The 26,742-nt window shown below is 39.1% G+C and overlaps 2 protein-coding genes and 1 non-coding gene across 13 annotated transcripts in view; 1 reads left to right on the top strand and 2 right to left on the bottom strand.

Moving 5' to 3' along the window:
• The window catches only part of Uchl5 (ubiquitin C-terminal hydrolase L5), a 42,207-nt gene extending 25,023 nt beyond the window's left edge, over window positions 1-17,184 (bottom strand). For 3 of the 10 annotated variants that reach the window (XR_607381.3, XR_607382.3, XM_017798942.2), the window contains exons 1-6: window positions 16,907-17,183; window positions 8,681-8,744; window positions 5,832-5,937; window positions 614-739; window positions 467-528; window positions 254-384 (exon numbers count right to left, since the gene is read on the bottom strand). Coding sequence is in view for 7 of the 10 variants with exons in the window: in XM_017798942.2 (XP_017654431.1) it covers window positions 254-384; window positions 467-528; window positions 614-739; window positions 5,832-5,937; window positions 8,681-8,744; window positions 16,907-16,982 (565 nt within the window). In the remaining 3 variants the exon portion in view is untranslated. Of the gene's footprint in view, window positions 1-253; window positions 385-466; window positions 529-613; window positions 740-5,831; window positions 5,938-8,680; window positions 8,745-10,796; window positions 10,959-13,461; window positions 13,541-14,256; window positions 14,506-16,906 lie in introns of those variants that run through there. The other 7 variants (XM_008836218.3, XM_029564950.1, XM_029564951.1 and 4 more) reach the window with 6 other exon arrangements.
• Window positions 14,369-14,501, bottom strand: LOC115070902. The gene has a single exon (XR_003850002.1). It is a non-coding gene; the product is annotated as a small nucleolar RNA U109 (small nucleolar RNA).
• A 115-nt stretch (window positions 17,185-17,299) lies between the features above and the next one.
• The window catches only part of Ro60 (Ro60, Y RNA binding protein), a 28,903-nt gene continuing 19,460 nt past the window's right edge, over window positions 17,300-26,742 (top strand). The window contains exons 1-2 of one of the 2 annotated variants that reach the window (XM_008836215.3): window positions 17,300-17,426; window positions 23,888-24,488. In XM_008836215.3, the coding sequence (XP_008834437.1) occupies window positions 23,909-24,488 (580 nt within the window). In that variant the 5' untranslated portion in view covers window positions 17,300-17,426; window positions 23,888-23,908. Of the gene's footprint in view, window positions 17,445-23,887; window positions 24,489-26,742 lie in introns of both variants that reach the window. The other variant, XM_008836214.3, reaches the window with a different exon arrangement.

Here is a 26,742-nt window from a genome sequence, read left to right as displayed (position 1 = left end):
TATATATATATATTTATATATATTTTTCCCCCCTTAGACAAAACCTATAGACCCCAACTAAACAAGAGCAGGCAACATGTCCTTCCTATATATTATTTAGTTGCATTAAAGCTTAAGGCCATCCTATTATACTACTTCAAAGTAGCTTTCACTTTCAAATTTTAAGTATGTCAACTCTGGCTAACATGAAGGCAAATATTAAATCCTTTTTCCCTTGTCCAGAGTGAAAATACCAGAACAGGAAGCAAATTACCTAAATCAATTGGTCCTTCTCTTAATCCATCTAATTCATACAGCCTTCCATTAACTGGAACATAACTGACAAAGTGAAAAGCGTCTTCTTCTTTAGCTGCTGTCTTTGCATCAAACTCAAACATTTGCTGTCTACAATAAAGAAAAAATAGTGAAAGCCAAAAAAAAGCAAAACAAAACAAAAACAAAGAAAAGAACACAACAATCTCCTTACCTGGCAAAACTATTGTGCACTTGTCGAATCACATCCGAATTGCTCAATGCCAACCCTTTCATCTAAAATAATTTTTACAAGTAGCCTGTTATAGTAAGAACTATCACAAGTGGGTCATTTTAGGATTAAGAAGAAGATTGTACTCACAGCAGCATCAAAACTTTGTGAAAATTCTTTAAATTCTGATAAAGTCTCTCCTAAATGGACATCTTGATGGGTACAGTTCAGTAATACACTTACAATAGCCTGAGTGGCACAAGCATTATTAATTACCTATAAAATAAAATATGAAAAAGAAAACTATTAAGAAGACAACTATCAATTTGTTTTTTAAAAATATTTTATTATTTTTTAATTTTTTATGTGTATGAGTATATTGCTTGCATGTGTGTATGCCCGCAGAGGTCAGAAGAAAGCAAAGGATTCCCCCAGAACTGGAGTTAGAGACGGTTGTTAGCCTCCATGTGGGTGCTGGGAATCGAATCTGGGTCCTCTGCAAGAGCAGTCAGTGCTCTTAACCACTGAGCTCTCTCTCCAGCCCCAATAATAATTTGTTTTTTAAAAATTAACTAGTAACAATAACTCCCAAAATAAAAATAGTTTTCAAACTCTAGTTCATGTAGTATTGGCATAAGCATTTAATAACATTTAATTCCCATTCTGGTCTATTTTCAGGAATTTGCAAAAATTCTTAAAAGATTCTAGACAGTCAAAGAAGCCTAATAATCCTTAAGAGTGAAAACCAGTCCAATTAGGTAATAAGACCAACCATCCTAAACTAAAGTACAGCTGATCAGAACAAAAGAACTTGTCCTTCCCTCTTATTCCCTTCCTCCTAAACTTGTTCAGTTAAACCCATATTTCAGTATCAGGCACAAGCTTTAATTCATCTGGTTGGCTTTTAGAGAAATCCTGCAACAACTCATTTCAAACTTTATTTGAATCCCCAAGAGTGTGTATTTGTACACATATTCTTTCTACTCAATCATAAGTCACACTTGTGGTCATCTTACTGTTAAATGTTCAACAAATGACATGGATCTTATCTTCTAGCCAGAGAAAACATTTAGCATCTACTATATGCAGATAGTTTTCTCAGCACTTCATATATATACTAATTATTTTAATCTTCTCAACTATGACAGTAATATTCTTAATATTCTTACTTTCTAGAAGCTGAGGCACAAAGAGGTTAGGTTTCTTCCCAAGGGTCACAGCCAGTCTAATTCTAGAATTTGTACAGTGGCTACCATGCTAAGCTGGCTCTGTATATATGTGTGGGTTTATCCAATAAGATTATAAATATCTATAGAAAATGGTTTCTTCCACACTCCTTATAGTACCTAAAATGTTAAGATCACAGACCTGGAAAGAATTTCACAAACAGTATGAAAACACCAGCATAGTGAGTTACAAAGGTGACTTTTAAAAATATAGCTTTGGGGCTGAAGAGATGACTCTGCTATTAAAAGCACTTGTGGCTCTTCCAGAGGACCCGAGTTTGGTTCCCAGCACCCACGTCTGGTAGCTCACACCCCCTATAGCTCCAACTCCAGGGGCTCTAACACTCTTTTCTGGCCTCTGAAACCCCCCACACATGTGGCATGTACTCACACAGAAACACAAATAAAAATAAATCTCTTTTTAAAAAGTGAAATACCTATAAAATACACTTAATACATACAGAACTTAGTTCTACCATATTATTTTTATGACCAGACTGTAATTTTAAATCATTTTATAACGCATTTCTCCAATAATGTTAATAATTTATTATTTTATATATTGGTAAATTATTTTGAGCCTGCCTGTTTCAGAAAAAAAAATTCTAATCATTTTCCCTCAGTTTATATTCAAAACCACTTGTAATTGATAAATTAGGGAACATTAACAGGAGATCTAGAACCCTATTGACATTGTTTTTTTCTCTGAGTATTTTTATCTTAATTGGTTATTTTGTAAATTGGATGAACAACTGTTTTTGTTTGTGTGGTACTGGGGAATGAATCCAAGGTTTTGCATGTGCTAGCCAAGTACTCTACCATTGAGCTATATCCCTAACTCCTTTTGAGACAGGGTCTCGTTAAATTATTGACACTGATTTTGAACTCACTCTACATCCCAGGCAGGCCTTGAACTTGCAATATCCTACGTCAGTCTCCAAAGTAGCTGAGATTATAGGCCTAGACCCAAATGGATGAAAAGTTTTAATGACCAAAGAGACCATTAAAGGCAGTTGCTAAAACTTCCTAACTTTTAATGCTCTTTAAAGCCAAAATTATCTGGGTGATATCATCTGAGGACAGGGGAGGCAAAAGTAAAGTTACAAGTTAATTTTATGTTTATTCACACATTGTTTCAAAATCATGACATATTTTAAGACAGCTAACATATATGATCCTTTAAAGAATCCAAATCTGAGATTCATCAATGTACATTGTTTTTGGTGAGATGAGAAAGAAAAATAACTCAATATTTCTCTGAGAACCAGTACTAATTTATACTATGATGTAATCTTTTGCATGTATGTGAAGCACAGTAATTAAAGTATGCAGGGGCATAGAAATACCTTGCGTTTTAAATTGAGTTTACTGCCACCAAGTGGTTATACTATACATCACACAGAATTTAAAAAAAATTTTTAAAGTACACAGTCACTTACTCAATCAAGTAATATTCAGAGTATCACTATGGGCCAGAATTTGTGATAACTTCTGGGCATATGATAAACAAGGGAGATACGGCCCTTGTCCTTGTGATAATCATTTTATGTATGTAAAGTATATAAAGCTTGATATATTTATATCACGTACATATATATTTAAAAGAACTTTTTAACTCATATCACAAAACAATTACAATAAAAATTATTGCTGTAGCTCCAACTTTTGTTTTGAATTTTATTTATTTTAATTATACGTGTTTTGCCTGCATGTATGCAAGTGGACCTGTGCATGAAATCTCAGTGGAGGCCAGAAGAGGGCATCAGATCCCCTGGAACTGGACTTACATACAGTTGTTAGTCACTTGGGTCCTTCCCAAGAGCAGCCAGTGCACTTACCTGCTGAGCCATCTCTCCAGTCTCAAACTATGGCTTCTTAAGGGGAAAATGAGATTTTAAAGGGCTGGGGAGATGGCTCAGTGAGTGTGAGTACTTTTTTATTTGGGGTAGGGGAGGGTGTGTGTGTGCCATAGTGGGGGTCAAGGACAATTTGAGGGAGTTGGGTCTCTGCTTCCAGAGATCAAACTCATGTCATGGGGCTCGGCAGCAAATACTTTACCAGCTTAGCCCCTGGCTTTCAATTCTTACACTCTGCTAGGAGGAATGTAATTTAGAGCTGCTACTTCAGGAAACATTTTAATATTTCCTCCTAAAGTTGCACATTTATTAACTAATTTATTAATTACATGAAGTAATCATTCTACTTCTAGAGATACATACGGGAAAGCACAAATAGGAGAAAAAATGTATAAAAAAGTCCAAATGACAATCTACAGAAAACTAAATAAACTACATCATGTCCATGCAACTGATATCATATAGCACACAAAATAAATGAATTAGAATAATCTACACATGAATTAGAAAATAACAAAACAAAAAACTCTACTTACTGATAGTCCATTGTTTCTCTAAACTTGTTTCTGACCTGACCTGGTGACCTTACACCTTTTCAGCTTTGTACTTCATGCCATCTCCCTACTGCCTGTCTCTCCACAGTCAGCTACACGGGCCTTCTCTAATATCTTTTGCATCTTCCTTCCTTTTGCAAGAAAGTGGTTACTCATCTGGAATGATCCTCAACCCTCTTGCCCCTAGTTAATACCTACTTAACCTACAGATTTAAGTAAACTATTTACTCAGAACAGCTTTCCCAGAATTCCGCAAAAAGGTCAAAATCTTCTTTATTTTTATAGCAAATTACTTCACCCCAAGATGTCTGGCTCCCTGATTCCTAGGAGCCTTGTTGTAACAATCTGTCTTAGAGTTTAGGCTTTGGGTCAGCATATCAGTTCTGCCTCCTGAAGGGCAGAAGACAGCTTATCTTTGTGGATGACCAGTCAAGTCAATGAAGCCAAATAAAAATTTTATCCCTAAGAATCAGTTGAGGTTTTCCTAGAAGGTAATACTCTGCATACCATCAAAAAGCACTGCCTGGAAATACCATGTATGACACCACTGGAAGAATACAACTGAATTCAACTCCTCAATTTGCCTCACTCTATTCTTCCCTATATAGGTTCTGATCAATATACTTTTGCTCTAGTAAATCATAGCTGGTTAATGTAAGAACTTTTGGTGAAATCCATGAGTCTTTATAACTACTCAATTACTCTTACCAAAAAGTCTGAAGAGATGTACTCAGACAAACAGAAAGGAAGTAGGTCATGCCTGAGCTTTCTCATCAGCAATATGACAACAATGTCTGGGAGAGAAGCATTACTGAAATGCCATTCCTAGATCCTTATATGTAAATTGCAAGTACTAGGATGTAACTGGCTTAGCTGGCATAAAAACCTCAAGCTCTCATTCATAAACATACACACACACGCGCTCTCATATATAAACACACACACACACACACACACACACACACACACAGTGTCTGGAAACAAGCTACACTTCCAGGCTTCAGATTTCATTAATCTATAATATATTCAAACAAACCACCAATTAGAGCATATAATTAGCCCAAGATAGCCAGTGTTACTTCTTTAAGTTGATGCAATGAAATGTATAAATACTAATACTATACATTTAATCTTTATAACCGTATCATACAAAAATAGGATTTTAACTTTTTATATGTGTATGTGTGCATAGTATTCATGTGTGCTCACATGTCCAAGTGCACATATGTGTGAATGTGCGTGTGTGTAGGTATTTCTGCATGTAGAAGCTAAGGCTGATGCTGAATGCCTTCCTCAATCTCTCCACTTTATGTACTAAGGCAGGGTCTCTCCCTAGACAAGGAGCTTGCTGATTTGGCCAGCTTGCACTGGGGACACCCTATCTCAATTTCTAAGTCCTAGGATTACAGGAGTGTCATCATACCCATCCAGCTTTTTATATATGTGGTAGGAATCTAAATTCTAGTCCTGGGTTTGTCCAGACATACACAAAAACTATATCCATTAACACCTAACAATTTATTGCTAATTTTTATTCAACTAATAATTATTCTGTGTTTCAGTTTCAATGCCTGATACATTAAATACTAAGATAATCTCATACTTGGGCAATCATTTTAAATATGTAAAGGGTCCCCCCAAGGACAAGGAAACAAAGCACTAAACTAGAAGCACACACATAGACTAGGGTCCCTTGGCTCTTCTGATTGTTCAGAGTATCCATAGACCATACCTGCTTTGCAAAAAATATTGTGTCAAGTCTGGAGTCCTGAACCACAGACCCTGCAGGTTCTTCTCCTGGCTGCCACTTGAAAAGAAAAATTAATCCATGAACTGGCCTACAAGAAAATATATATATATATATATTAGCCCAGGCTCTTTTATATACACCATCAATATGTCAAAATGTAGTCAGCTATTGAATAAAAACAATGCAAATTGGCTCAGCTATTAAGAGCATGAGCTGCTCTTGAAGGGGACTTGGGCTCGATTCCCAGTACCCACATGGCAGCTAACAATCATCCATAACTTCAGTTCTAGGGGATCCAATGCCTTCTTCTGACCTCTGAGGGCATTATAAGACACAGGTACTTACACACATGCAAGCAATACATTCATATATGTGTGTGTGTAAGCTAATAAAACTAAAAGCTACATTAGTTAAAATAGAATTATATAAATAAAAAGTTTATTCTCAAATCTGTGGACTATTCATTTTTACCTTATATCATCTCATTTTAAAAAATTGAGAAAATGGGGCCAGGTGTGGTAGCCTACAGCCCAAGAGAGGCCATGAGGCTAGCTTGGCCTAAATAATAAGTTCCAGGTGGGAGGGAGGAAGGGAGGGAGGGAGCGAGCAAGCCAAGCATGATGGCGCACACTTTTAATCCTGGCACTCAGGAGGTGGAGGCTAGCAGATCTCAGTGAGATTAAGACCAGCCTAGTCTACACAGCAAGTTCCAGGGTAGCTGAGGATACGGGAAGCACCTCTTAAAAAAAAAGAAAAGAGAGAAAGAGCAAGTGAAAGAGAGAGTGAGAAAGACAAGAGTGTAATATAACCAGCACTTTGGGCAGTAGAGGCGAAAAGGTCACAAGCTGAGACCTGCCTGTGCTACATGAGGCCCTGCCTCAAAAATAAAAACAATAACAAAATGGAAAGTGAAAAACATAGCAAAACTAGAAGCTATTAACTTATATCAAATTCCAATAAGTAGAAAGAAAGCTGGGGAGGGAGTATTCACATAAAAACAGCTGACCACAGGCACATTATTAAATCTAGGAAGTCACCTCCATACAATTAATTTATACATATTCTTCAAACTATAGTATCAATGGCCACTGTCGTCTCATACATAATTAAGTCATTTGCAATCGTTTTAAAAAATTATTTTTACTTTTTTTATGTGCATGAGTGTTTTGCCTGCACGTAAATTAAGTACACCAGAAGAGGGCATCAGATTCTTTTGAGCTGGAGTTAAGGACAGGTGTTAGCCACCATGTGGGTACTGGGAACAGAACCTGGGTCTCCTGAAAGAGTAGTAAGTGCTCTTAACCACTTATCCATCTCTTTAGCCCCAAGCTATTAACCTTCTTAATGACACTGTTGATGCATAAGGAACAGTAAGTCATCACTTTAGGATTTCTTTCACAGCTTCCTTCCTCTCAAATAATTCTTTGCTATCTTTTAAAATACAGTTCAAATGATGCACCTTTACCTTTCCTGATTTCAACCAGAATAAGTCTCTTATTTAATCTGCAATCACTGCTGTTTCTGTGGGGAAGATGAAGGAGGGAGGAAGCATCTTTTTCTTACTATTAGGAGGCAGGCGGACCTCTGTGAGATCAAGGCCAGCCCGGTCTCCAAAGCAAGTTCCAGGCCTGCAAGTTCCAGGGCTACAGAGAGACCCTGTCTCAAAACACACACACACATGCGCGCGCGCGCGCGCGCGCACACACACACACGCACACGGTCTGCAGCAGCCCAGGTAAATCTGGAACTCACTATAAGATCAGGCTGGCTTCAAACTCATGACAATCCTCTTGCCTCACTCAGTCTCCCAAATTCTAAGATTACAAATAATGAGTCATCAGGCCTGGCTGCCATTTTTCTCCTTTAAAAACCTATTCCTGGGGGCCAGAGAGATGGCTCAGCAATTAAGAGCACTGGCTTATCTTGCAGAGGACCCAGGTTCAGTTTCCATCACTCACATGGTGGATAACACTGGTTCTTAACTCCAGTTCCAGGGGATCCAACACCTTCTAGCCTCCGCAGGTATTGCACTACAGAGGTATACTTACATACATGCAGACAATACACTCATACACATAAAATAATAAAAATAATAAAATATTTTTAGAAACCTAGTCCTTGTCCTCATTCTAAGACTCTAAAAACAAAACAAAAACTCTAGTCCTCCATTTGCAGCTTCAGAGTCAATGCTTGAGAGTATGAAAGTCAAAGGGAAGTGATTTTGCTTTGCTTTGTTGCTATTTTGCTGTTTGCTTGTTTTCTGAGACATAACCTCACTACATAGGGCAGGCTGGCCTGGAACTATCTATGTATCCATCCCAGACTGGCCTGGAACTAGCATTCTTCCTGCCTCAATCTTACTTCAGCTCTGAGAGACAATTCTGATCAGAAAGATTTGGTCAAAGGGGAAGATGCTTCCCAACATCAACATCTGGAACTTGAACTTTTAACTTTTCCAGAAAGCAATGTGATAATGTATAAACAAGTTCTCAATTATTATTATATATTACCTATTAAAAATGCTTTTATGACCTATTACTCATGCTTTTGATGATAAAATGTATTCTACCATCTAACACTACTGAACTATAAACAAATTCTGTGAAAACTCAATGGTCAGTACTTCATGGTTATGAAATTATAGCTAGGTTTGCATGTCCTGTGTGCTATGTACCTTGGCTAGCAAGTCAAAATAAAACTTACCTCACAGGACTGAAAAAAAAGCTTAAAAATGTATTCAATCTATGATCATTCAAGTAAAAGAAATAGACCAATCTTAGCATCTTTTAAAAGTCTGCTGAGATACAGTTAACACAACTAAAACCACTTACTTTAACTTTTCAAAGTTCTCCGGCTCTAAGCTCCAGATTTCTTCTACTTGGGCTCCTCGGCAACCTGAAAGAAATTATTTTCTTAGAAAAAAATAACGTAGTGTTTTCCCTTTATGTTACCATTAAATAAAATAATAAAAGACACATTCTAGGGCACTAAGGCCTGGCAAATGAAAACGGTGAAATGGACAACACACACAACCCAGTTCTACTGCTTCTTCATTATTTCCCAGTTGCCTGCAGTGAAAGCATATTATTAGTTTCAGGAGTTGACTTACATCAAATCAACACCCTATGATTTGTGCCTTGATCCTTGGTTCTTCGTTCCTGAGTTTACCTTACTCTATGCTTGACTCTCCTTTGTAAATTACTATATGCTTTTTTTTTTTTTCTGGGAAAGAATAACTAGCACTTAACAGTGACTTTCAAATCACATCTTGAGTTTTGAGACATTCCAAGTGTGTATTTTCCGCTAGCGTCTTCCCCAACCCAAACATTCTATTCTTTTTTTCTTGGTCTTTTTAAGACAGGACCTCCCATAGCCCCAGCTTTCCTGAAACTCACTTATGTAGACCAGGCTGGTTTTGAACTCACAGAGATCCGCCTGCCTCTGCCTTCCCAGTGTTGGGATTAAAGTGTGCGCCACCACACCCAGCTCCAAACACACTATTCTAGGACAGTGGTTTCCAACTAGGGTTATATTTTCTCTCCTGGGAATACCTAGCAATGTCCACAGACTTTTTTTGGTTTTTTTTTTTTTTTTTTTGGTCACTAGAGCAGAGAGTATTAAGAGTGGGAAGAGAGGAGGGATTCTGGTAAATGTCCTATGTTGCACAAGACCAAAATTATCTGGCTGGGTGAGGTACCACATATCTGTAGTCCCAGATACTGAGAAAGCTAAGACAGCACAATGGTCTGAATACAGGAGTCCAGGACCAGTCTGGGCAACATAATGAGGCCTCCAGAATTATCACACCCAAAATGTCAACACTGTCAACCACTGTTAAGAAAACTTGTTCTAGCAGTACATATCACAATAAACAGTAATCATATGATGAGCACTAGGCTTCCTTAACTGCCAAATTTGAATCACAGCTCATCCATTTTTGAGGTATACCATTTCACCTCTCTATCCCCATACTCAGATTGTGATAACAGAGAAAAATACAGTGCCTAGCACTCTAAGAGCCACTGAACATTAGAATTATCACAAAATATAATGTGATGATAATCACCCCTGTGTAAAGCGTTCTGAATGCACCTTCTCTAATACCTACCAGGTAAGAATTTAATAGAAGACAATTCAAGACGTTAAATGGCTCCCTCAATTCACTACAACTATTAATTAAAACCCACATTTGGTTCCAATGTCTGGAAATCTAATATTCCCTATTATCTTCAAGTGAGAGCTACAGAAACCTTCAGACCTCCTAATAAAACTATTTTTTGAAATGGTGCTGTAGCTCAGAGTTCCTGCCTGGTATGCATATGGTCCTGGGTTCAATTCACAGAACAAAACATCAGAAGTCTTAGGCTAACCAACAACGTGACTTGGGCATTCATATCATTCCATTTGCTCTATTTTGCAAGTATCTACGTGTGCTCACTCTGATATTAACGACAACTATTAAGCAGTAGACTGAGATGATATATATTCACATACATTAAGTTTTGGGGGAAAAAAAATCTCATAAATTTGTACCTAATTTTTTCTAGGTATCAAGAAAAGCACATCAGGACACTAATACAATTGTTACTATGCCTGATCATAGCCAAAAGGCCAGGAAGCAATAACTAATGCCATTGCTAACATTGGTTAATGCTACTGGAAATCAATATATTAAAAAAAAAAGTCAGAGTCTAGGTATCATATCATAGCAAAAAATAAAAATATATACCAAACAACATGCCCCTAAAACTTCTACACAGGTAAAATTCCAAGTGGTAACAATGTTTAAATAATCTCATGTTAGATGCAAACACAATTATCTATGTTAATGAAAGTATAACAGTGAGTTGTTAAGACTTTCAAATACATTCAAAATCTAAATATATTCACTATGTAATACAACATGGTATAAACAGAGAAATAAAGAATGATTTTAGAGAGCAGGACCTGGATCCTAATTCCCAAACTGCTTTTCTTTTCTTATGGGACAGGGTCCCACTCTGAAGCTTAGGCTGCCCTTGAACTTGATGTAATCTTCCTGCTTTAACCTCTCAGATGCTGGATTTATAGATATGAGCCACAATTCCTGACTGTCATGAAGTTCTTAACCTTAAGCAAAAAGACAATTTCTTTAAGCTTTATTTTCCTCATATACATACAAAGCAGTACCTGTTTAAGGAAAAAAAAAAAGTCTTATTACACACACACACACACACACACACACACACACACATACACACACGGTTAATTAAACATTAAACAAACAAAAAAAGAAGGAATGAAAACTCTCCTAATAATGTTAAATGAAAAGTTGAAGGGGGCGCTGAGGAGATGGCTATGGTAGTAAAGTGTGTGTGTACACAGCATGAGCTCTTGAATATGGGTCCCCAGCTCCCACATATAAGTCAGACAGGGTGTGCCTCCATAACCCCAGGGCTTGCAGGGAAAGGGGACAGGCAGGCAGATTCATTGAGCTTATTGGCCAGCAGCCTAGCCAACTGGTAAACTCCAGGTTCACAGAGATGGCCTCAAAAAATTTGGGGGAGGGGACTGAGGAAGACCTCAACTTTGATCTCTGGTTTCCATACCCTCACAACACATACATAACACATACACATAAACACAAAATTGAAGAAAGGAAGATTTTTCAAAGTTAATAAACTACTATTATGTATCAAATACTTTGTAGTACACCCTGGCAAGGACAGAAATTAATGAGCTATTGTAACAATACTTAAAAGCCCCATAATCAAGTAAATCTGCACAGACAAGGACAGTGCAGAATGCATAAACTAAATATGAAGGACAGAGGTCATACTCTGAGGTTCAGGGCTAAGACAGATCATTGGCATTGGTGAGATGGGTAACTGAACTATATGATCATACGATCTGTCACCTAAGCCTGTTCTAAATTGAAAGAGGTTCTAAAAAGAAGTTTTGAAATATTATGTAGTAACTATGCTGATCCTGATGATCTTAAAAAATAGTTCTACTCTTTTTTTCCCCTAAGACATATAGTCTCACTAATTAGCCTTAAACTTGTGATCCTTCTGTTTCAGCTTTTTCAAGTGCTAGAATTATAAGCATCAGCCACTATGGCTGGCAAAAATCATTGTTTTGTATGGTCTGATGAATGATCTGAAAGTCGCTTTTGGTTTTTAAGCTTAAGTATATAGCAAGCTAAAGTAAAATAATAATTATTAAATGACAGCAAAATATCATTAAATTGGCCTCAGTTTTCTCAGGTAGTTTCTGCTGGATGTTTATGAAGGCTCAAGCTAATGATATCTCTATCTGCTGCTATTTGTTCCTTTACTGGGAAGTCTCACCTGAGGGGGCATTCTGCTCTGCATGGGACTCTCTTGCCTAGAATTCCAGCTGACAACCACAACAGCACTTACCCAGTAGATTTCTGTTACATGCTTGTAAGTCCCTGATTTGGTGACCTTTCTGCTGTTATTCTTTTACTTGGAAGCCTCACCCAAGGACCCAAGGGGGTACTCTGCTCTGCCCAGAATTGATCTGGAACTCAAATTGACTGCCTCAACAGGGATTACTCCAGTCAATTTCTGCTGGATGTTTTGAGCACCTGACTTCATGATTCTTTTTTTTAATTAAGATTTCAGGTTTTTTAAAATTATGTGTACATGTCAGGGGTGGGGGACTGAGTGTGTACATGTAAGTGCAGGTGCCCTCAGAGGCCAGGTAGTCCCTTGAGTTGGAGTTACAGGAGGTTGTAAGCTGCCCAATATGGGGGCTGGTAACTGAACTTGGGTCCTTGGCAATATGAGCTTTTAACCTCTGAGTCATCTTTCTACCCATCTCTTGCTATTTGTTTACTTTTGCTTGCTATATATTTAATAAAACTCACTCAAAACCAAAAGTATGACTATGATAGATGATTCTCCAAACTGTATAGAACAGTAACTTTCTTAAAAAATATATCTGGAGCTCCCTTCTCTAAGAAATATCTAATAGAGTTCTCCCAAAGTGCTGCCAGTGCCTTAAATTTAATCAACTGCTAGGTATGCTGTCTTCTAACAGACAGTTTTGACAGCAATTTTTATTCTTCTAACACCATCACCAAATCTACAAAAAACAGCAGGGATGACTTCAGTTTCTGTATCTCACGAAAAGAACACTCCTGTAAATTTTCCTCAGTGCCATGGTACACATAAATGCCATGTAGATGGTGATGTGATCAAATAAGAAAACCTAGATTGACAGCCCTCAAGCAATCTCTCTAAAAACAAGGACAACACAGTTGATTTAAACTTAACTGGTACTCCTAAACCAGAAAGACTGCTTACTTATACCCTTTAAATGAATCAATCTTGTTTTAGGGGCCCCAACAATTACAAACAATACTTGTGAAACCCTCCCCAAGACTATAATTCTTATGTGAAAGCCAAGTATTAATTTGTCTCTCTCCTCAAAACAAAGTGAAATACATCTCAGATGTGGCCATAAAAAACTTTAATGTTAAGGGAACACCATCTTGGACCCAAGTCATTCACATCTGCCTTAAAGCATGGGTCTGTTGTTCCACACGATGCAATTATTCCAGACTTCCTCTCTCATGGCAAAGCAGTCTGCAAAATCACTAATGTACCATGTAACTCCTGGATCAACACCTTGAGCTGAAAGTATGTACTTAATGGGTCCTCAGCCAGTCTGGATTACATGAGAGTCTGTCACAAAAAAAGAAAAAGAGAAAAGAATCTGCAATAGCATTCATAATACAGATATTTCACTTTCAGAAGAATTAACTTCCAATCACCTTTACAAATCCAGGAATTGAATGAAAAAAATAAGTGAAAAGTACTGGAATGATTTTTATTTCTTTGAAGTATCTGATGATATAAACTAGCATCATTTAACTTCTTCAAAGTTCCTCTGTGTTAGAAGCCAACTCAAGAACAGCTATTGCTTTTTAATATGTGCCAGTACATTTATATTATCACTCGAATATAGGATTTTGCTTAAATTCATTTTCAAATTCCAAGTTATCTGCATGTATGAAAACCAAACAGATGGTAATAGACAGCATTATTATTATTATTATTATTATTACTACTGTGTATGTGTGTATAATACAGAGTCCAAGTATGCATGCACCACAGTGAGTGGTTAGAAATCAGAGGACAGCTTTGGAGAGGGGTAATCTCCTTCCACAGTGGGTTCTAGGGATGGAACTTGGGTCATAAGTCTTGTGCAACAAGCACTTTTACCCACTGAGCCATCTCTCCAACCCTGGACTCCAGTAATTTAAAAATAAACTTACCTAGGCCAACATGTCCGAAGACAACTTTTAAAAAAACATTTAAGATTCTGAAGATAAAATTTATCACTCAACCTGCAAAGACTTCAAACTCCAAAACTGCCCTTATTTTCTTATCTATCTTACCTGTCTCTTGCAGTTGTACTTTGCCAGCCACTCACTCAAGCTTCAAACTAGGCATGGTTTTCGCCTTTTTCCCCTACATTCAGTCAGCAGTCCTGATAATTCTTTTTTCTTTTTATGTAGGAGAAATATACTACCACTCAACCTCTACTGGAAGGTTGGCAGCCCTGAGAACTCCTTTTTTAGTGTAGCATGTAGGATGTGTTCTTGCTCCAAAAGAATGAGGAGAAGGTATTTTCCACATGCAATTGAGACTGAAATACAGCTTAAGTACTGGCTTCACCTTCTTTTTAGCCAATTATCAAGAACTGACCATTTTTAGATTGTCTCACTTCATTCTACTATAAAACACTACAGTCAATCTTAATCATAAAACGAATTTCAATATATCTGAACTCCATTCAGATCCTTTTTGGAAGTTCCCAGTGATGACAGGACAATCCAAACTATACAATATGGCATACAATTTGGCCTGCTTACCTTTTAATCTTCAGATCTATACCCTTCCTGCCCATTCACTACATCATGGCCAGTTACTTTGCTAGCTGCTCCCTAAGCCACAGTCCCATAGCACTGCAGTTCATGCTTTTTCTTTTGCCTCTGCTCCCTCCTAATATATGTTCTTAAAACATTTTCTGTATACTCAGTGTAACAACACATCTGATTATAGTCTGTCAGTTCTTCAGAATAGCAGCAGTCTGGTTGTTCACATTAAAAATACCCAATCCTGGGGCTGAAGAAATGGCTTAGCGGTTAAGAACACTCACTGCTCTTCCAGAGGACCTGAGTTTGATTCCCAGGACCCAAGAGTAGTGGCCTGTAACTACTCCAGTTCTAGGTGATTCAGCACCTTCTTCTGGCTTCTGAGGGCATCTGCACACATATGGCATATAGTCACACAGACATACATACACAAACATAAATAAATCTTTTTTAAAAATTCTCAATCCTGGGAGCTGGAGAGATTACTCAGTGGTTAAGAACACTGACTGTTCTTGCAGAAGACCCAGGTTCGAATCCCAGCACCCACATGGCAGCTAACTACTGTCCATAACTCTAGTTCCAGGGGATCCAACAGCCTCTTCTGTCTTCCATGGGCATTGCACGACACAAGTGCATTCACCTACATGCAGGTAATACATGCATACACATAACGAAAAAATAAAAATATTAATTAAAAAAAAATCCCAATCCTTAGCCAGATGCAGGGCCACATGTGTGGAAGAGGAATCTGGAACTACTTCAGGGTTTGGGGTTGGAATAAATAGATGGGTGTAGTTGCCATTTGCCAAAGTGAGAAAGATTGTGTGAGTTTGGAGAAGATTAAGGGTTAAGTTGTAAGGGCTGGAGGGGGGGGGGGCAGGACACAGAGAGATGAGATGGCTCAGTGGTTAAGAACCACTGTTCCTGAAGAAGACCAGAATTCAAATTCCAGCACCCATGTTAGACAGCTAACAGCCACAAGTAATTCTGGCCTCAATGGGCACCTGCACTCACACAATACCCACCCACAGACAAGACACACACACGCGCACACACACACACCATACTCATACAAGCAACAAGAATATTCCTTTAAAAAAATTTTCCAATTCTGAGGGCTCAGTGGTTCCCAGGACAAGGACCAGGACCAGGACCAGCACCCACATGGTGGATTCGAAACTCTCTCCTAGCCTTCACAGGCATCACACGACCCAGGTACACTCACCTACTTGCAGGCAAAACACACATAAAAATGAAAATTCTAAAACAATTTAATTCCCAGTGCTTAACTGTATTGCCTGAGCTACAAATGAATAGCACATGCTAGATAATATTCCAATTATTCAGTCATGTACAACAATGTTTGCTATCTCAAGTACAAAATTTTTAAAAAAACGGCTACAAACAATACTTGAAAAGTAACGAATTAAAAAAATAGACTCCCCAAAAAGGCTGGGAGTAGGAGGAAGGTAAGGCTGAAAAACCGTATGGGTTGACTGGTATAGAAGGAAATGAACATAGTCCGAGAGAAGTGAAGAGGAAAGCATGTGGCTTCCCTAGGGGAAAGCACTACCTCAAGCAAACTCATTTCACCGGAAGCCAAAAAGGATTAAGTAAAAGAACCAGTGAAGTAGTGTGCCGGCAGCTGTGGCCGTCGGAAAGAGCTACGCACACATGTAAGGTGGAAGTTCTGCTTTGAGAAACTAGAATCTCGAGTTCCTGGGCGGCTGGGGCCTCAGACACCACCCTGGAAAACACACGCCCTAGGCCGGCTTCTGCAGGTCCGTAACCGCCTGAGCAATGCACCTGACCACCGGTGGCCCGGCGACGGGGCGGCCCCAGGGAGGGACGGGACAGGACAGGACAGGACAAGACAGGTGCGCTCGAGATGAGGTAGAAAGGGGAGAAAGGGGAGGGCGGGAGCTCAAGTCGATTAAAGTCTCCGAGTCCTGAGAACACAGCAGTGCACCGGGCGGAGGGTATCCTTGCCCTCGTGGTGACTCCCAAAATGACGGGCGTCCGGCCGAAGCCCCACGTTCCCCCGAACGGCGACTCCAGGCTCCTGAAGTCACTTCTCGGACGCCGGGCGACGGTGGCGGCAGGTGGCCATCCTGCCCAAGGTGGGCCTCCTCCCAGAACCCCCGGCCCAGGACGTCCCCTTGGTGCTCACCAAATCCTTTAATGAGCTCGGTGAAGACCCCAGGGTCGCTCTCCATGAGACACCACTCCCCGGCGTTGCCCGTCATGGCCCCGGCCACACGCCGCCCCGCTGCGCCTAGCGCTGTCCGCAGCCCCCTGCACCAGCTGCCAGCGGCCACGGATCTCTCAGGAAACCCGCCGGGAGCTCGTCCACCCCACGTCACCCCGCCTACTTCCCGACAGTCTCCGGGCGCCGTCACCTGCAGCGCAACGGAGCGCAGGAGACGCTCTAGCCGCCCCCGAGACGTCGAAACTCCTCGGCCAGAAGAGGGGGCGGGGACTCAGAGAGCCGTAGGAGGGCACATCCGGGACCCTCGCCACTCCGGTGCGAGGGCGGGACGAGGGGAAGGGGGCGTGGCGAGGGAAAGGGGCGGGGCTGGCTGGAGGACTCGGACGTGGAGGCCTAGTTTGACATTGTCCCCATCCCTCAGGCCGCCACCTTATCACGGTGCTACGCAGGGCTTCTCCGGCCAGCACTGCGGGTACACAAGGTCGGCGTCTGGGCACTGGTGAGCCGAGGGAGGCCTGCTGCGGGGAGGGGTCTTTGTGAGGTCTGGGCGACCCTGGGGCGTGCGAGATCTGGCGGATGCTCCCTCTCTCCATCCCGCATCCCTGCGGTAGAGGCTCCGCCATCCCGGCTGTTCCGCGCACCCTGCGGAGCAGCTGCAGCTTCGCGCTCTGCACCTTCTGGGCCTGGCCTGGAGCTCCTGAGGGTGGGGCCTTGTGGACCCCGGGACGGCTCTGCCTTTGCTTTCTCTGCCTGCAAAACTCGGTGCAGGCCGGCATGCGACTGCCTGCCTCACTACTCTTTCTCCTCCCGCTGCTTCTGCACAGAGGCGTTGTATGGGATCCAGGGTTTTGGAAAGAGCTTTGTGGGAAGATCGAAAGCGAATTTATCTTAGAGGAGTAATAAACAAGGAAGTGAGAGAGATGGGTCCTGAAGTCCAAGGGAGTGAGAGACTGGTGTAACGGGATGCGGTGCCTTACAGGGAATTGATGGGGGTTTTTTATTTTTATATAACTCATTCTAAAAACACTTGGGATGGTTCTGATGAATTAAAAATGGCTGTTTTCACTAACTACCCCTCATTCATCAGACTCATCTTTCCTTAAAAGCATGCTCCAAAGAAGGGCTTTGGGTTCCAGGAAAAAAAAAAAAAGTGAATAAAACTGACTCACATACCGGTGACCTGTAGAGCTGTACTTACTATTGGGCTACAGTTTGTGAAAACCACAGAAACAAACATGGCAAATTTTACAGAGGGAGATAACAGAGCAGGCTTTGTATTAAAACAAGCATAAGTGTATTGTGTTATCAAGCCAAAATTTGTATAAAATGTTGATTTTATTCAATTTTTTTGAAACCGAGAGTTTTTCCTTTGATATTGCCTACAAGCTTGGGAGATTTGGTTCAAGGCTTTTCCCTAGGAAAAGTCTGAGAAGTACAGGAGTCTATCCTTATTTGTGATCTTTCTTAATTTTTTTTTTTGAACAGAGGTTCGTACTGTAGCCCAGGCTAGCCTCAAACTCACAGCAATCCACCTGCCTCTGCTTTCTCCCAAATACTATTCTTACAGGCCTCAGCCACTGTACCCAGATTATGGTCTTTAAAATCTGTAATATTGCTTTGAGTTTGAAAATGTTTCCTGGACCAAAGAAATGCGTTAAAATTAGATTTTATTTAATACCCACCTTAACATGGTATCTATTGTAAAAATACCAAACTAAAAATTTAGCCAATGAGACAACCTAAAAGTAATCAGAAAGAGAGATTAAAATTTCTTTAGTTATGTTCACATTTAATTTTGAAAGTTCACATAAAAAGCCAGTGTGGTGGTCAGTTTTGTCAACTTGACACAATCTAGAATCACCTGGGAAGGAAGTGTCAGTGAGACATTGTCTAGTCAGGTTAGCCTGTGAGCTGGTCTGTGGGGGGATTGTATTGATTAATTGATACGAGAAGACGCAGCCCACTGTGGGTGGCGAGGTTCTCTAATAGGCATCCTGGACTGTGTAATTGTCAAGGGGCTAAGCGCTGGTGTGCATGCATTCATTCTCTCTGCCTTTGACTATGGGTGTGACTAGCTGCTTCAAGTTCTGGCCACTGTGACTTCCCCACAATGATGGGCCTGAAATTGTAAGCCAAATAAATCCTTTCTCCCCTAAAGTTGGTTTTGTTAAAGTATTTTATCACAGCAACAGGAAGCAAAACTAGGACAGCCAGGCCTCTGAATCCTGAGAAAAATGAGACCTGACAACTGCTTGGCTCTCCCAGCAGACTGCCATGGTGTCATGTTGCTTAGCACCTTTTATTGCATCACTCCTGACTTGATGCACTTATTTTCATTACCTGTCTGTGCCGTATAGGTATTTGATTTGTGGCCTTAGTTTTTGTAGTGTAGTGCAATTCCTTAACTATTCAGCCCTTAACTTCATTTTTCAAGAAACTCCGTATTTGTTTGACTTTTTAGGAAAAAGTTAGCATTTTCAAGTAATATTATTTGAACAGTCATTGATACAATACTCAGATGTATAGATTGACAAAAATACAGGAATCCTCATATTAGTAGAATTTAAAAAATACTGTGTACATTGTAGTTCTGATGACTGTGAAGCACAGGTGTACTATACAGTGTAAGTGCTATTGCACAGTATAAGTTATTGCACAGTGTGTTATATAGTGTGTTATTCTATAGTGTTATTAGTATATTTTACTAGTATCTATTTTATATTCTAAATTAAAGAGAATGTCAGTGTCTAAAACATATAGCTTATCGACCTATGGCCAAGATCAAGTATAAAACATTCATAACCACTTCAAAATGTTGTCAGGCTTTTAACGATATTGTGGTGTTTAACTTGTCCCAAAACGTTAATTTGAAGAGAATTCTAATTCAACTTCAGCGGATTTAAATTCTTCAAAATGGTGTGTTCAAAGAGATGGAACAGCCCAAAGAAGAATTAACTGGATTTTTATTCTTGTAATTGATTTACATTTATAAATCTGTAGGCATATTAGCAGATGACTAGTCTGTGATTTGACTCATTGCCCTGCTGCCTTCTAAACCACTAGACTGGAGCTTTTGCTTTGGAAAAGGAGGTATTGGCAGTTGGAGAAAAGAAATTAAGCTGCTGTAGTTGTTGGGTGTCTCGAAACTGTCTTGAGACTCACAGTGGGTCACTTCATTAGCCTTACTAAGACAGCCCCTAGCACTTAGGAAATTCCGAGGGATTTTGAAAGTTATGAGAGACCATGTGCATATATTCTTTATTGTGTCACCATAACCTATCTTCTAGCCAATTTTAAAGTAATCTGTATGTCAGCTCTCAGGGACCAAAAGGAGACTAGCGTGAAAAATGGTGCCCTCTATTTTCTATCTTTAAACTTTTTGTAAAGAAGTGCTGTAGGTGACTTGGTCACCAGCACAAGATGCAGTTCCAAGTTGCCTGCTGTGCAGCCTGAGGAGTTCTCTTCAGAGACCTCTGCTCAGGCCTGGGCAGGAGCTTGACTTACACACAAAAAAATTTCCAGATGAGTCAGTGTAAAACCTAATTAGAGGTTTGTTTGTTTTTTTTAAAGAAAAGAAAAGAAAAGAAAAGAAAAGAAAAGAAAAGAAAAGAAAGAAAGAAAGAAAGAAAGAAAGAAAGAAAGAAAGAGAAAGAAAGAAAGAAAAAGATAAGGGGTAGGGAGATGGTTCAGTCAGTAAAGTGCTTGCCACACAAACATAAGACCAGAGATTGACTCCCCAGCATCTGTGTAAAAAGGCCAAGTATGGTCTGCAACACCAGCATTGGGGAGGTAAAGGCAAGAGATTTCTGGGGCTTGCTCATATTTCTTAAAATAGTTTGATGAGTTGTGCAAAGTTCTTGACAGCCAATGAGAGGCATAAGGCAAATCCAGAGAAGTGAAGGACTCTCCCTTTTTCGTGTCTCCTTAATTTTCCATGTCTTTCTATCCTGCCTCAGTCTGTTCAACTAAATTATACTGTACCCTGTAAAGTAGGATCAGAGAAGCATATGAAAAGCTAAGCCATATCTGCTGATGAAATGCTGAAAGAGCATGTCTTTTTGAGTGTCATTGATATAAGATGCAAAGGGAAGAGCCCATTGGTAATCCTATGAATATAGATTTCTTGTGTTAAAACAAAAAATCACAGCAAATGTAAGCATCTTGTCTTTGCAATTCTAGAATTGGGTGGCACTTTAATCTATAAAATAGAGTGGTCTCACTTGTACATTAGCAAAGCAGTAAATTTTGTGAGCTGGAAAGGAGGAAACTGAGAGAACAGCTGCCTGGTTTGCATCGATTACTTTTTATAAAAATAAGGCTTAAATTAGGAAGGACTTTTTTGTAGACTCATGTGGACTAGGAGTTCCCATTTCCACTAAAAATTGATCTTCTGGAGCAAAATGAGAGAAATATTGCTCTCGGCCAACATTTTTGCACAGTTTCTATTACTTTACCTTTTCTTCTTGATTGTACTTCCTACATATAGTGTCTTTATTATTTTGTTGATTACAGAATTTATCATGAAGGCTTATTTGTAAGTAAATTTTTTATAGTTTATTATTTTATTTTGTGTGTATGAGAGTATTGCCTGCATGTATGTAAGTGCACCCATATCGTGCAGTGCCCATGGAGGTCAGAAGAGGACATTGGATTCCCCTAGAACTGGAGTTAAAGACAGTTGTTAGCTACCATGTGGATACTGGAAATCAAACCTGGGTCCTCTGCAAGAGTAGCCAGTGCTCTTAACTACTGAACCATCTCTCCAGGGCCCAGTAACTTTTTTATCACACATGTTGAAGCCTTTTCAAAATAAATGAATTACAGGAAAGAAAAATCAATTGTGAATAATTTTTAAATAGTTCACAAAATCACTCTTAATGCTATTTAGATTTCCTTAAGTATGCAATACTCGCTTAGCAGTGATGGTCTAGATATAGAAGAGCAATTTTAACATAATAAAGCCTGGTCCTTGCTCTCTAGGAAGCCAGTGCTGTAGCTAAACATGCTTATGATGAGTAACAGGGGGAAAGAATAAGTGGGGTATATTTGAAGTTTGGGCTGGGATCTTTAAGTCCCAGCATTTGAACTTTGGGGGAAGAAAGCAGGTATAGTAGAATGATGTAATGTTGAATGTCAGCTCAATGTTACCCAACTAACACATATAATGAATGAGGTAAAGTAAGTTGAAGTTCCATCAGAACGTTTTTGAAAGCTAAGAAGAGGCTAGCAATGCCAAATATATCATAAAGATCAAAATAAATGGAAGGTTCCACCACAAATGTCAGTTTAGGTGTTAGTCTTTGAAGATGCTATTAGTCCTCGTAAATTTTTTTTTTGGCAAATTAAATAGGTAAAATAAACAAAAGAGACTTCCAAACCACCAAGAAGTTCAGCCTGTCTTCTGAAACTAAAAACCATTTCCTAATCACTGAAATGATCATTGTCTCTGAGACGTACCCCTGCCCTAACATAAGTAAATTCATGCAAGTTTTATTAGAAATAGTGACACTGGTATTTCCAACTTAGATTCAGGTCAGTCACGGTGAGAATGTCAGACGCTCCATTCTCATGCACTCATTCCTACACCGGTGTCTTTTGTCTAATGCCAGGCTTTCTTCCATTGCTTCCATAGCAACCCAGTTTTTCCACTTACCATTCGAAACTCTGCATCATCTGTCAAAGGGGAATTTCCTTATTCTCATCACTCCCAAATCTCTTTCTGTATGGATCTTTTACCCTCAGAAGTCAGAAGATATCTCCCTTTTGCTCTCCATAGCCCCATTTTAACTTAGATGCTCTGAGCTTTTTCTATCCTAGTTCCTTCAGGAATCTTACACAGTTATCCCCTTTCTCTACTGTGTCATCAATTCTCCAGGTTGAATCTTCAAACCTCAACCTCAGTGTCATATACATGAAGAAGACAAAATTATATACTGTATAACTTCCTACATAGCTTATAACTGCTTCTGTAGAAGAGTAACAGATCTGCAAAGTTGCTTCCTTACTGAAGACTCTCCTGATCTCACTGTCCTCAGCCTACTTACTCCTCTCCATTCTACTTGGATTTCCTGGTTGCTCTGATTTGCCAGGCCTAATGGTTATTTTCCTACCATCTTGTTTACGTGATGATCCCCAAGTATTTGAGATTACCAACCATTAATTCCCCAGATTCTCTTCCTGTGGTCCCTTGTGGTAAATGACCAGAAATACACAGTTCTTTAGGAAGTAGCAACTGTCAGATACAGTTGCTCCCTTTCTATGTGTCCTTATCTGGACCTCAAGATCTCACACTGACCTACTTGCTTAATCTTGGAAGTAATGTACCTCAAAAATGGAAGTCCTGGGGATGGGGCTCTACCTCAGGTTTAAAAGCACTTGCTATTCCTCTAGGGGAACTGATCCTGAGTTTTGTTCCCAGCAACCATATCAGGTGGCTCACAACCACCTGTAACTCCAGCTTCAGGGGATCAAATACATTCTTTTGTCCTCAACAGTCAGATGCACGCCGCGCGCACACACACACACACACACACACACACACACACACATAAATAAAAACAAATCTTTTAAAAATTTTGATTCCTAAGTTGTTTCTAGTTACCATGTTACTATGACTATAATCTAGTTTATTTGACATATGTGGGGTTTCCCTAGATAATAAAAATATGAGTATATAAGAAAATTTAAAATCATAAGGTATTACTATAATTATTGAATGGTTGCATGTGATTTTGTTTTTTTCTTTTCTGCCATAGAAAGTTTTAGCTTAAAGACATTTATTTTGACTTTTTAAAAAGAGAAAAATTTACCGAGATTAAAGTATTTTTGAATTAAAACAATACATAGCAGACTTCAGCAAGCATAGATTAATAAATATTGTTTTACTGTATAAAATTGTATTACCTCCATCTTCTTGTAATAAGGTTTTTGCCTTTCTAATAGGTTTCCTAAACGACAAGAAAAATGGAAGCATCTGCAAACCAAATGCAGCCACTGAGTGAGAAGCAAATAGCCAATTCTGAAGGTGGATATGTATGGCAAGTCACTGACATGAATCGGCTACACCGGTTCTTGTGTTTTGGTTCAGAAGGTGGCACTTACTATATCAAAGAGCAGAAGCTAGGCCTTGAAAATGCTGAAGCTTTAATTAGATTGATTGACGATGGCAGAGGAAATGAAGTGATTGAGGAAATCAAGTCATTTAGTCAAGAAGGCAGAACTGCAAAGCAAGAGCCTTTGCTGTTTGCACTTGCCATTTGTTCCCAGTGTTCAGACATAAACACAAAGCAAGCAGCATTTAAAGCTGTTTCTGAAGTCTGTCGCATTCCTACCCACCTCTTTACTTTCATCCAGTTTAAGAAAGATCTGAAGGAAAGCATGAAATGCGGCATGTGGGGTCGTGCTCTCCGGAAGGCTGTTGCAGACTGGTATAATGAAAAGGGTGGAATGGCAGTTGCTCTGGCAATTACAAAATATAAACAAAGAAATGGCTGGTCTCACAAAGATCTCTTAAGACTGTCCCATCTTAAACCATCCACTGAAGGTAAGCTTAGGGGGTTATAGAACAAATACCAAATTTTCATTTGATAGAGCTCTTTTCTAGAATTAGCTTTTTAGATAAAATATATTGTTGATTAATTAATTTAGACATATTTAATGCCAGCCTGAAACTAAATACCTGCCACAGGTAGTCAAGACATTACTCATCAAGAATCATGACAGATTCACAAGTTAATATCCTAAATCTTCAAATGTGGTCACATTAACAAGAATGCTCATCACATGATTATGGTCTGTGAGTGTAGCATGGACAAGAAATCAGAGCTTGAGTAAGCTAAGTAGCTTCTTTTTTTTTTTGAGTGTTCAGTTTTTGGTGGGATGGTTTTTGTCATTGTTTTGGGTATTTTTGTTTTTGAGATAGGGTCTCCCAGTAGCCCTAACTGGCTTAGAACTGACCATGTAGAACAGACTGGCATTGATCCCCCAGAGATCTGCCTGCCTCTGCTGGGGTTAAAGGCCTGCATCACCACGTCCCACTCCAAAACAGCTTCTTTATAACAGGAGCAGAGAGCAAAGCTGCACTACTCTAGTCGGCTGCTTTTTCCCACTCTTCCTAGAGAACACCTGCCATGGAACCTAAAGGCCACCCAAACTAGTGCTGAACTGAACAGTTTGGAACATGAATTGTCTGAAGAGACTTTGGAGAAGTTAGTTACACCTACAATAATCACTAGTCTTAGAGGGGAAATTAAAACCTAAGCATTAATAACAAAGTATAAAATCAACATACTCAAATTTTTACATTTTCTACTCTTTATGTCTTTAACCAAGAAAATTAATCTTTGAGTTTTTAGTTCCTTTCTCTATTAAAAAGGGAGTAAAGAGTTATAAAACTTAGAATTTGGGGGACTAAATGAAATATACATTGAAATCCTTAGCATACCCAATTCCTACCATGTAGTGAGAATGTCTATTGGTCCTTTCACCCCATCACACATGTATTATATTACAGTGGCTTTATGCAGAGAAACTTCAGTAATCTCTAATTTATTGTCTTGGTACAATCACTTGTCTAGAAGTGATCTTTCAAGTGAAATATAAGCAATGTATCACTGCAGATATTTATATACACCGTTTCTCTTATTTATTAAAGCGTACATGTCTCTAAGCAGTTGAATAACCTGAGCATGGCAGCACATGCCTGTAATCTCAGCACCAGAAAGGCTGAGGTAAGAGGAAGAAAGGTTCTAGGTCTAGGCCAATCTGAGCTACACAGTGAGACCCTGTCTCAAAAAGTAAATAAAAAATAATTGAATAATGTAGAAAAATTATTACAGAAGTATGAGTTCTGTACTTCAAAAATAATCACAGATTAATTTGTATTATTTAAGATTTTTCCTGGACATACTGTTTTACTTAAAAAGAAAAAAAAAAAACTTTACATATCATCTTTGCTTCAGTTTAAAGAATATTGCTATTTTTCAGGCTGATAGAAATAGGTACATGTGTAATATTGATTGCATGATATACTGTAAATTATTTAGTTGGTCTCCTATTGGTGACTGTTAAGTGCCTTCCAGTTTAAGTCTTCAAACAGTAGGGAAGGTCTCTGAGTCCTCTGCATTTGAACAGACTGTTGTCAGTGTTATTTTATCTTTGCCAATAGGATGGGTGAAAAATCAAATCTTGTTTTTGGGATTTACACTTTTGAGCCACAGCCCACCTTTTTATATGGTTGCTGATAATTTGTATCTTTTGTGTATATGTGTAGATTATATTGTATCTTTTCCCTTTTGTTTATTTAATTACTTTTTTAAAATTTTATTTATTATTTTTATTTTATGTGTATGCATGTATTGCCTGCATGTAGGTAAGTGCATCTGTGTTGTGCAATGCCTACGGAGGTCAGAAGAGGCTGTTGGATCCTCTGGGACTGGAGTTACAGACAGTTGTTACCTGCCATATGGGTGCTGGGATTCAAACCCAGGTCTTCTGCAAGAACAACCAATGTTCTTAATTGCTGAGCCACCTCTCCGGCCCCTAATTTCTATTTTTTAATATTGATTATGGTCACCAGTCTTTCATTGAACAAGTATGTAGTGAGCACCTACTATTGATGGACATTTTCCTTCTAAGAACTTGGGATACATGTTTATAGATGTTAGTAATTTTTTATTATATACATTGTACATAGTCCAGTTTTTTCTGTCTTTTTTTTTTGAGGGAGAGACTGTTACTGGCATATTAAAGTTTGAGCTTTTAATGCAATCAGATTTACTTGTGTCTTCCTTGGGGTT

This window comes from Nannospalax galili, unplaced genomic scaffold (assembly GCF_000622305.1).
Source record: "Nannospalax galili isolate Female #2095 unplaced genomic scaffold, S.galili_v1.0 scaffold1017, whole genome shotgun sequence".
Lineage (NCBI taxonomy): Eukaryota > Metazoa > Chordata > Mammalia > Rodentia > Spalacidae > Nannospalax > Nannospalax galili.
This window is presented reverse-complemented; position numbering and strand designations above follow the sequence as displayed.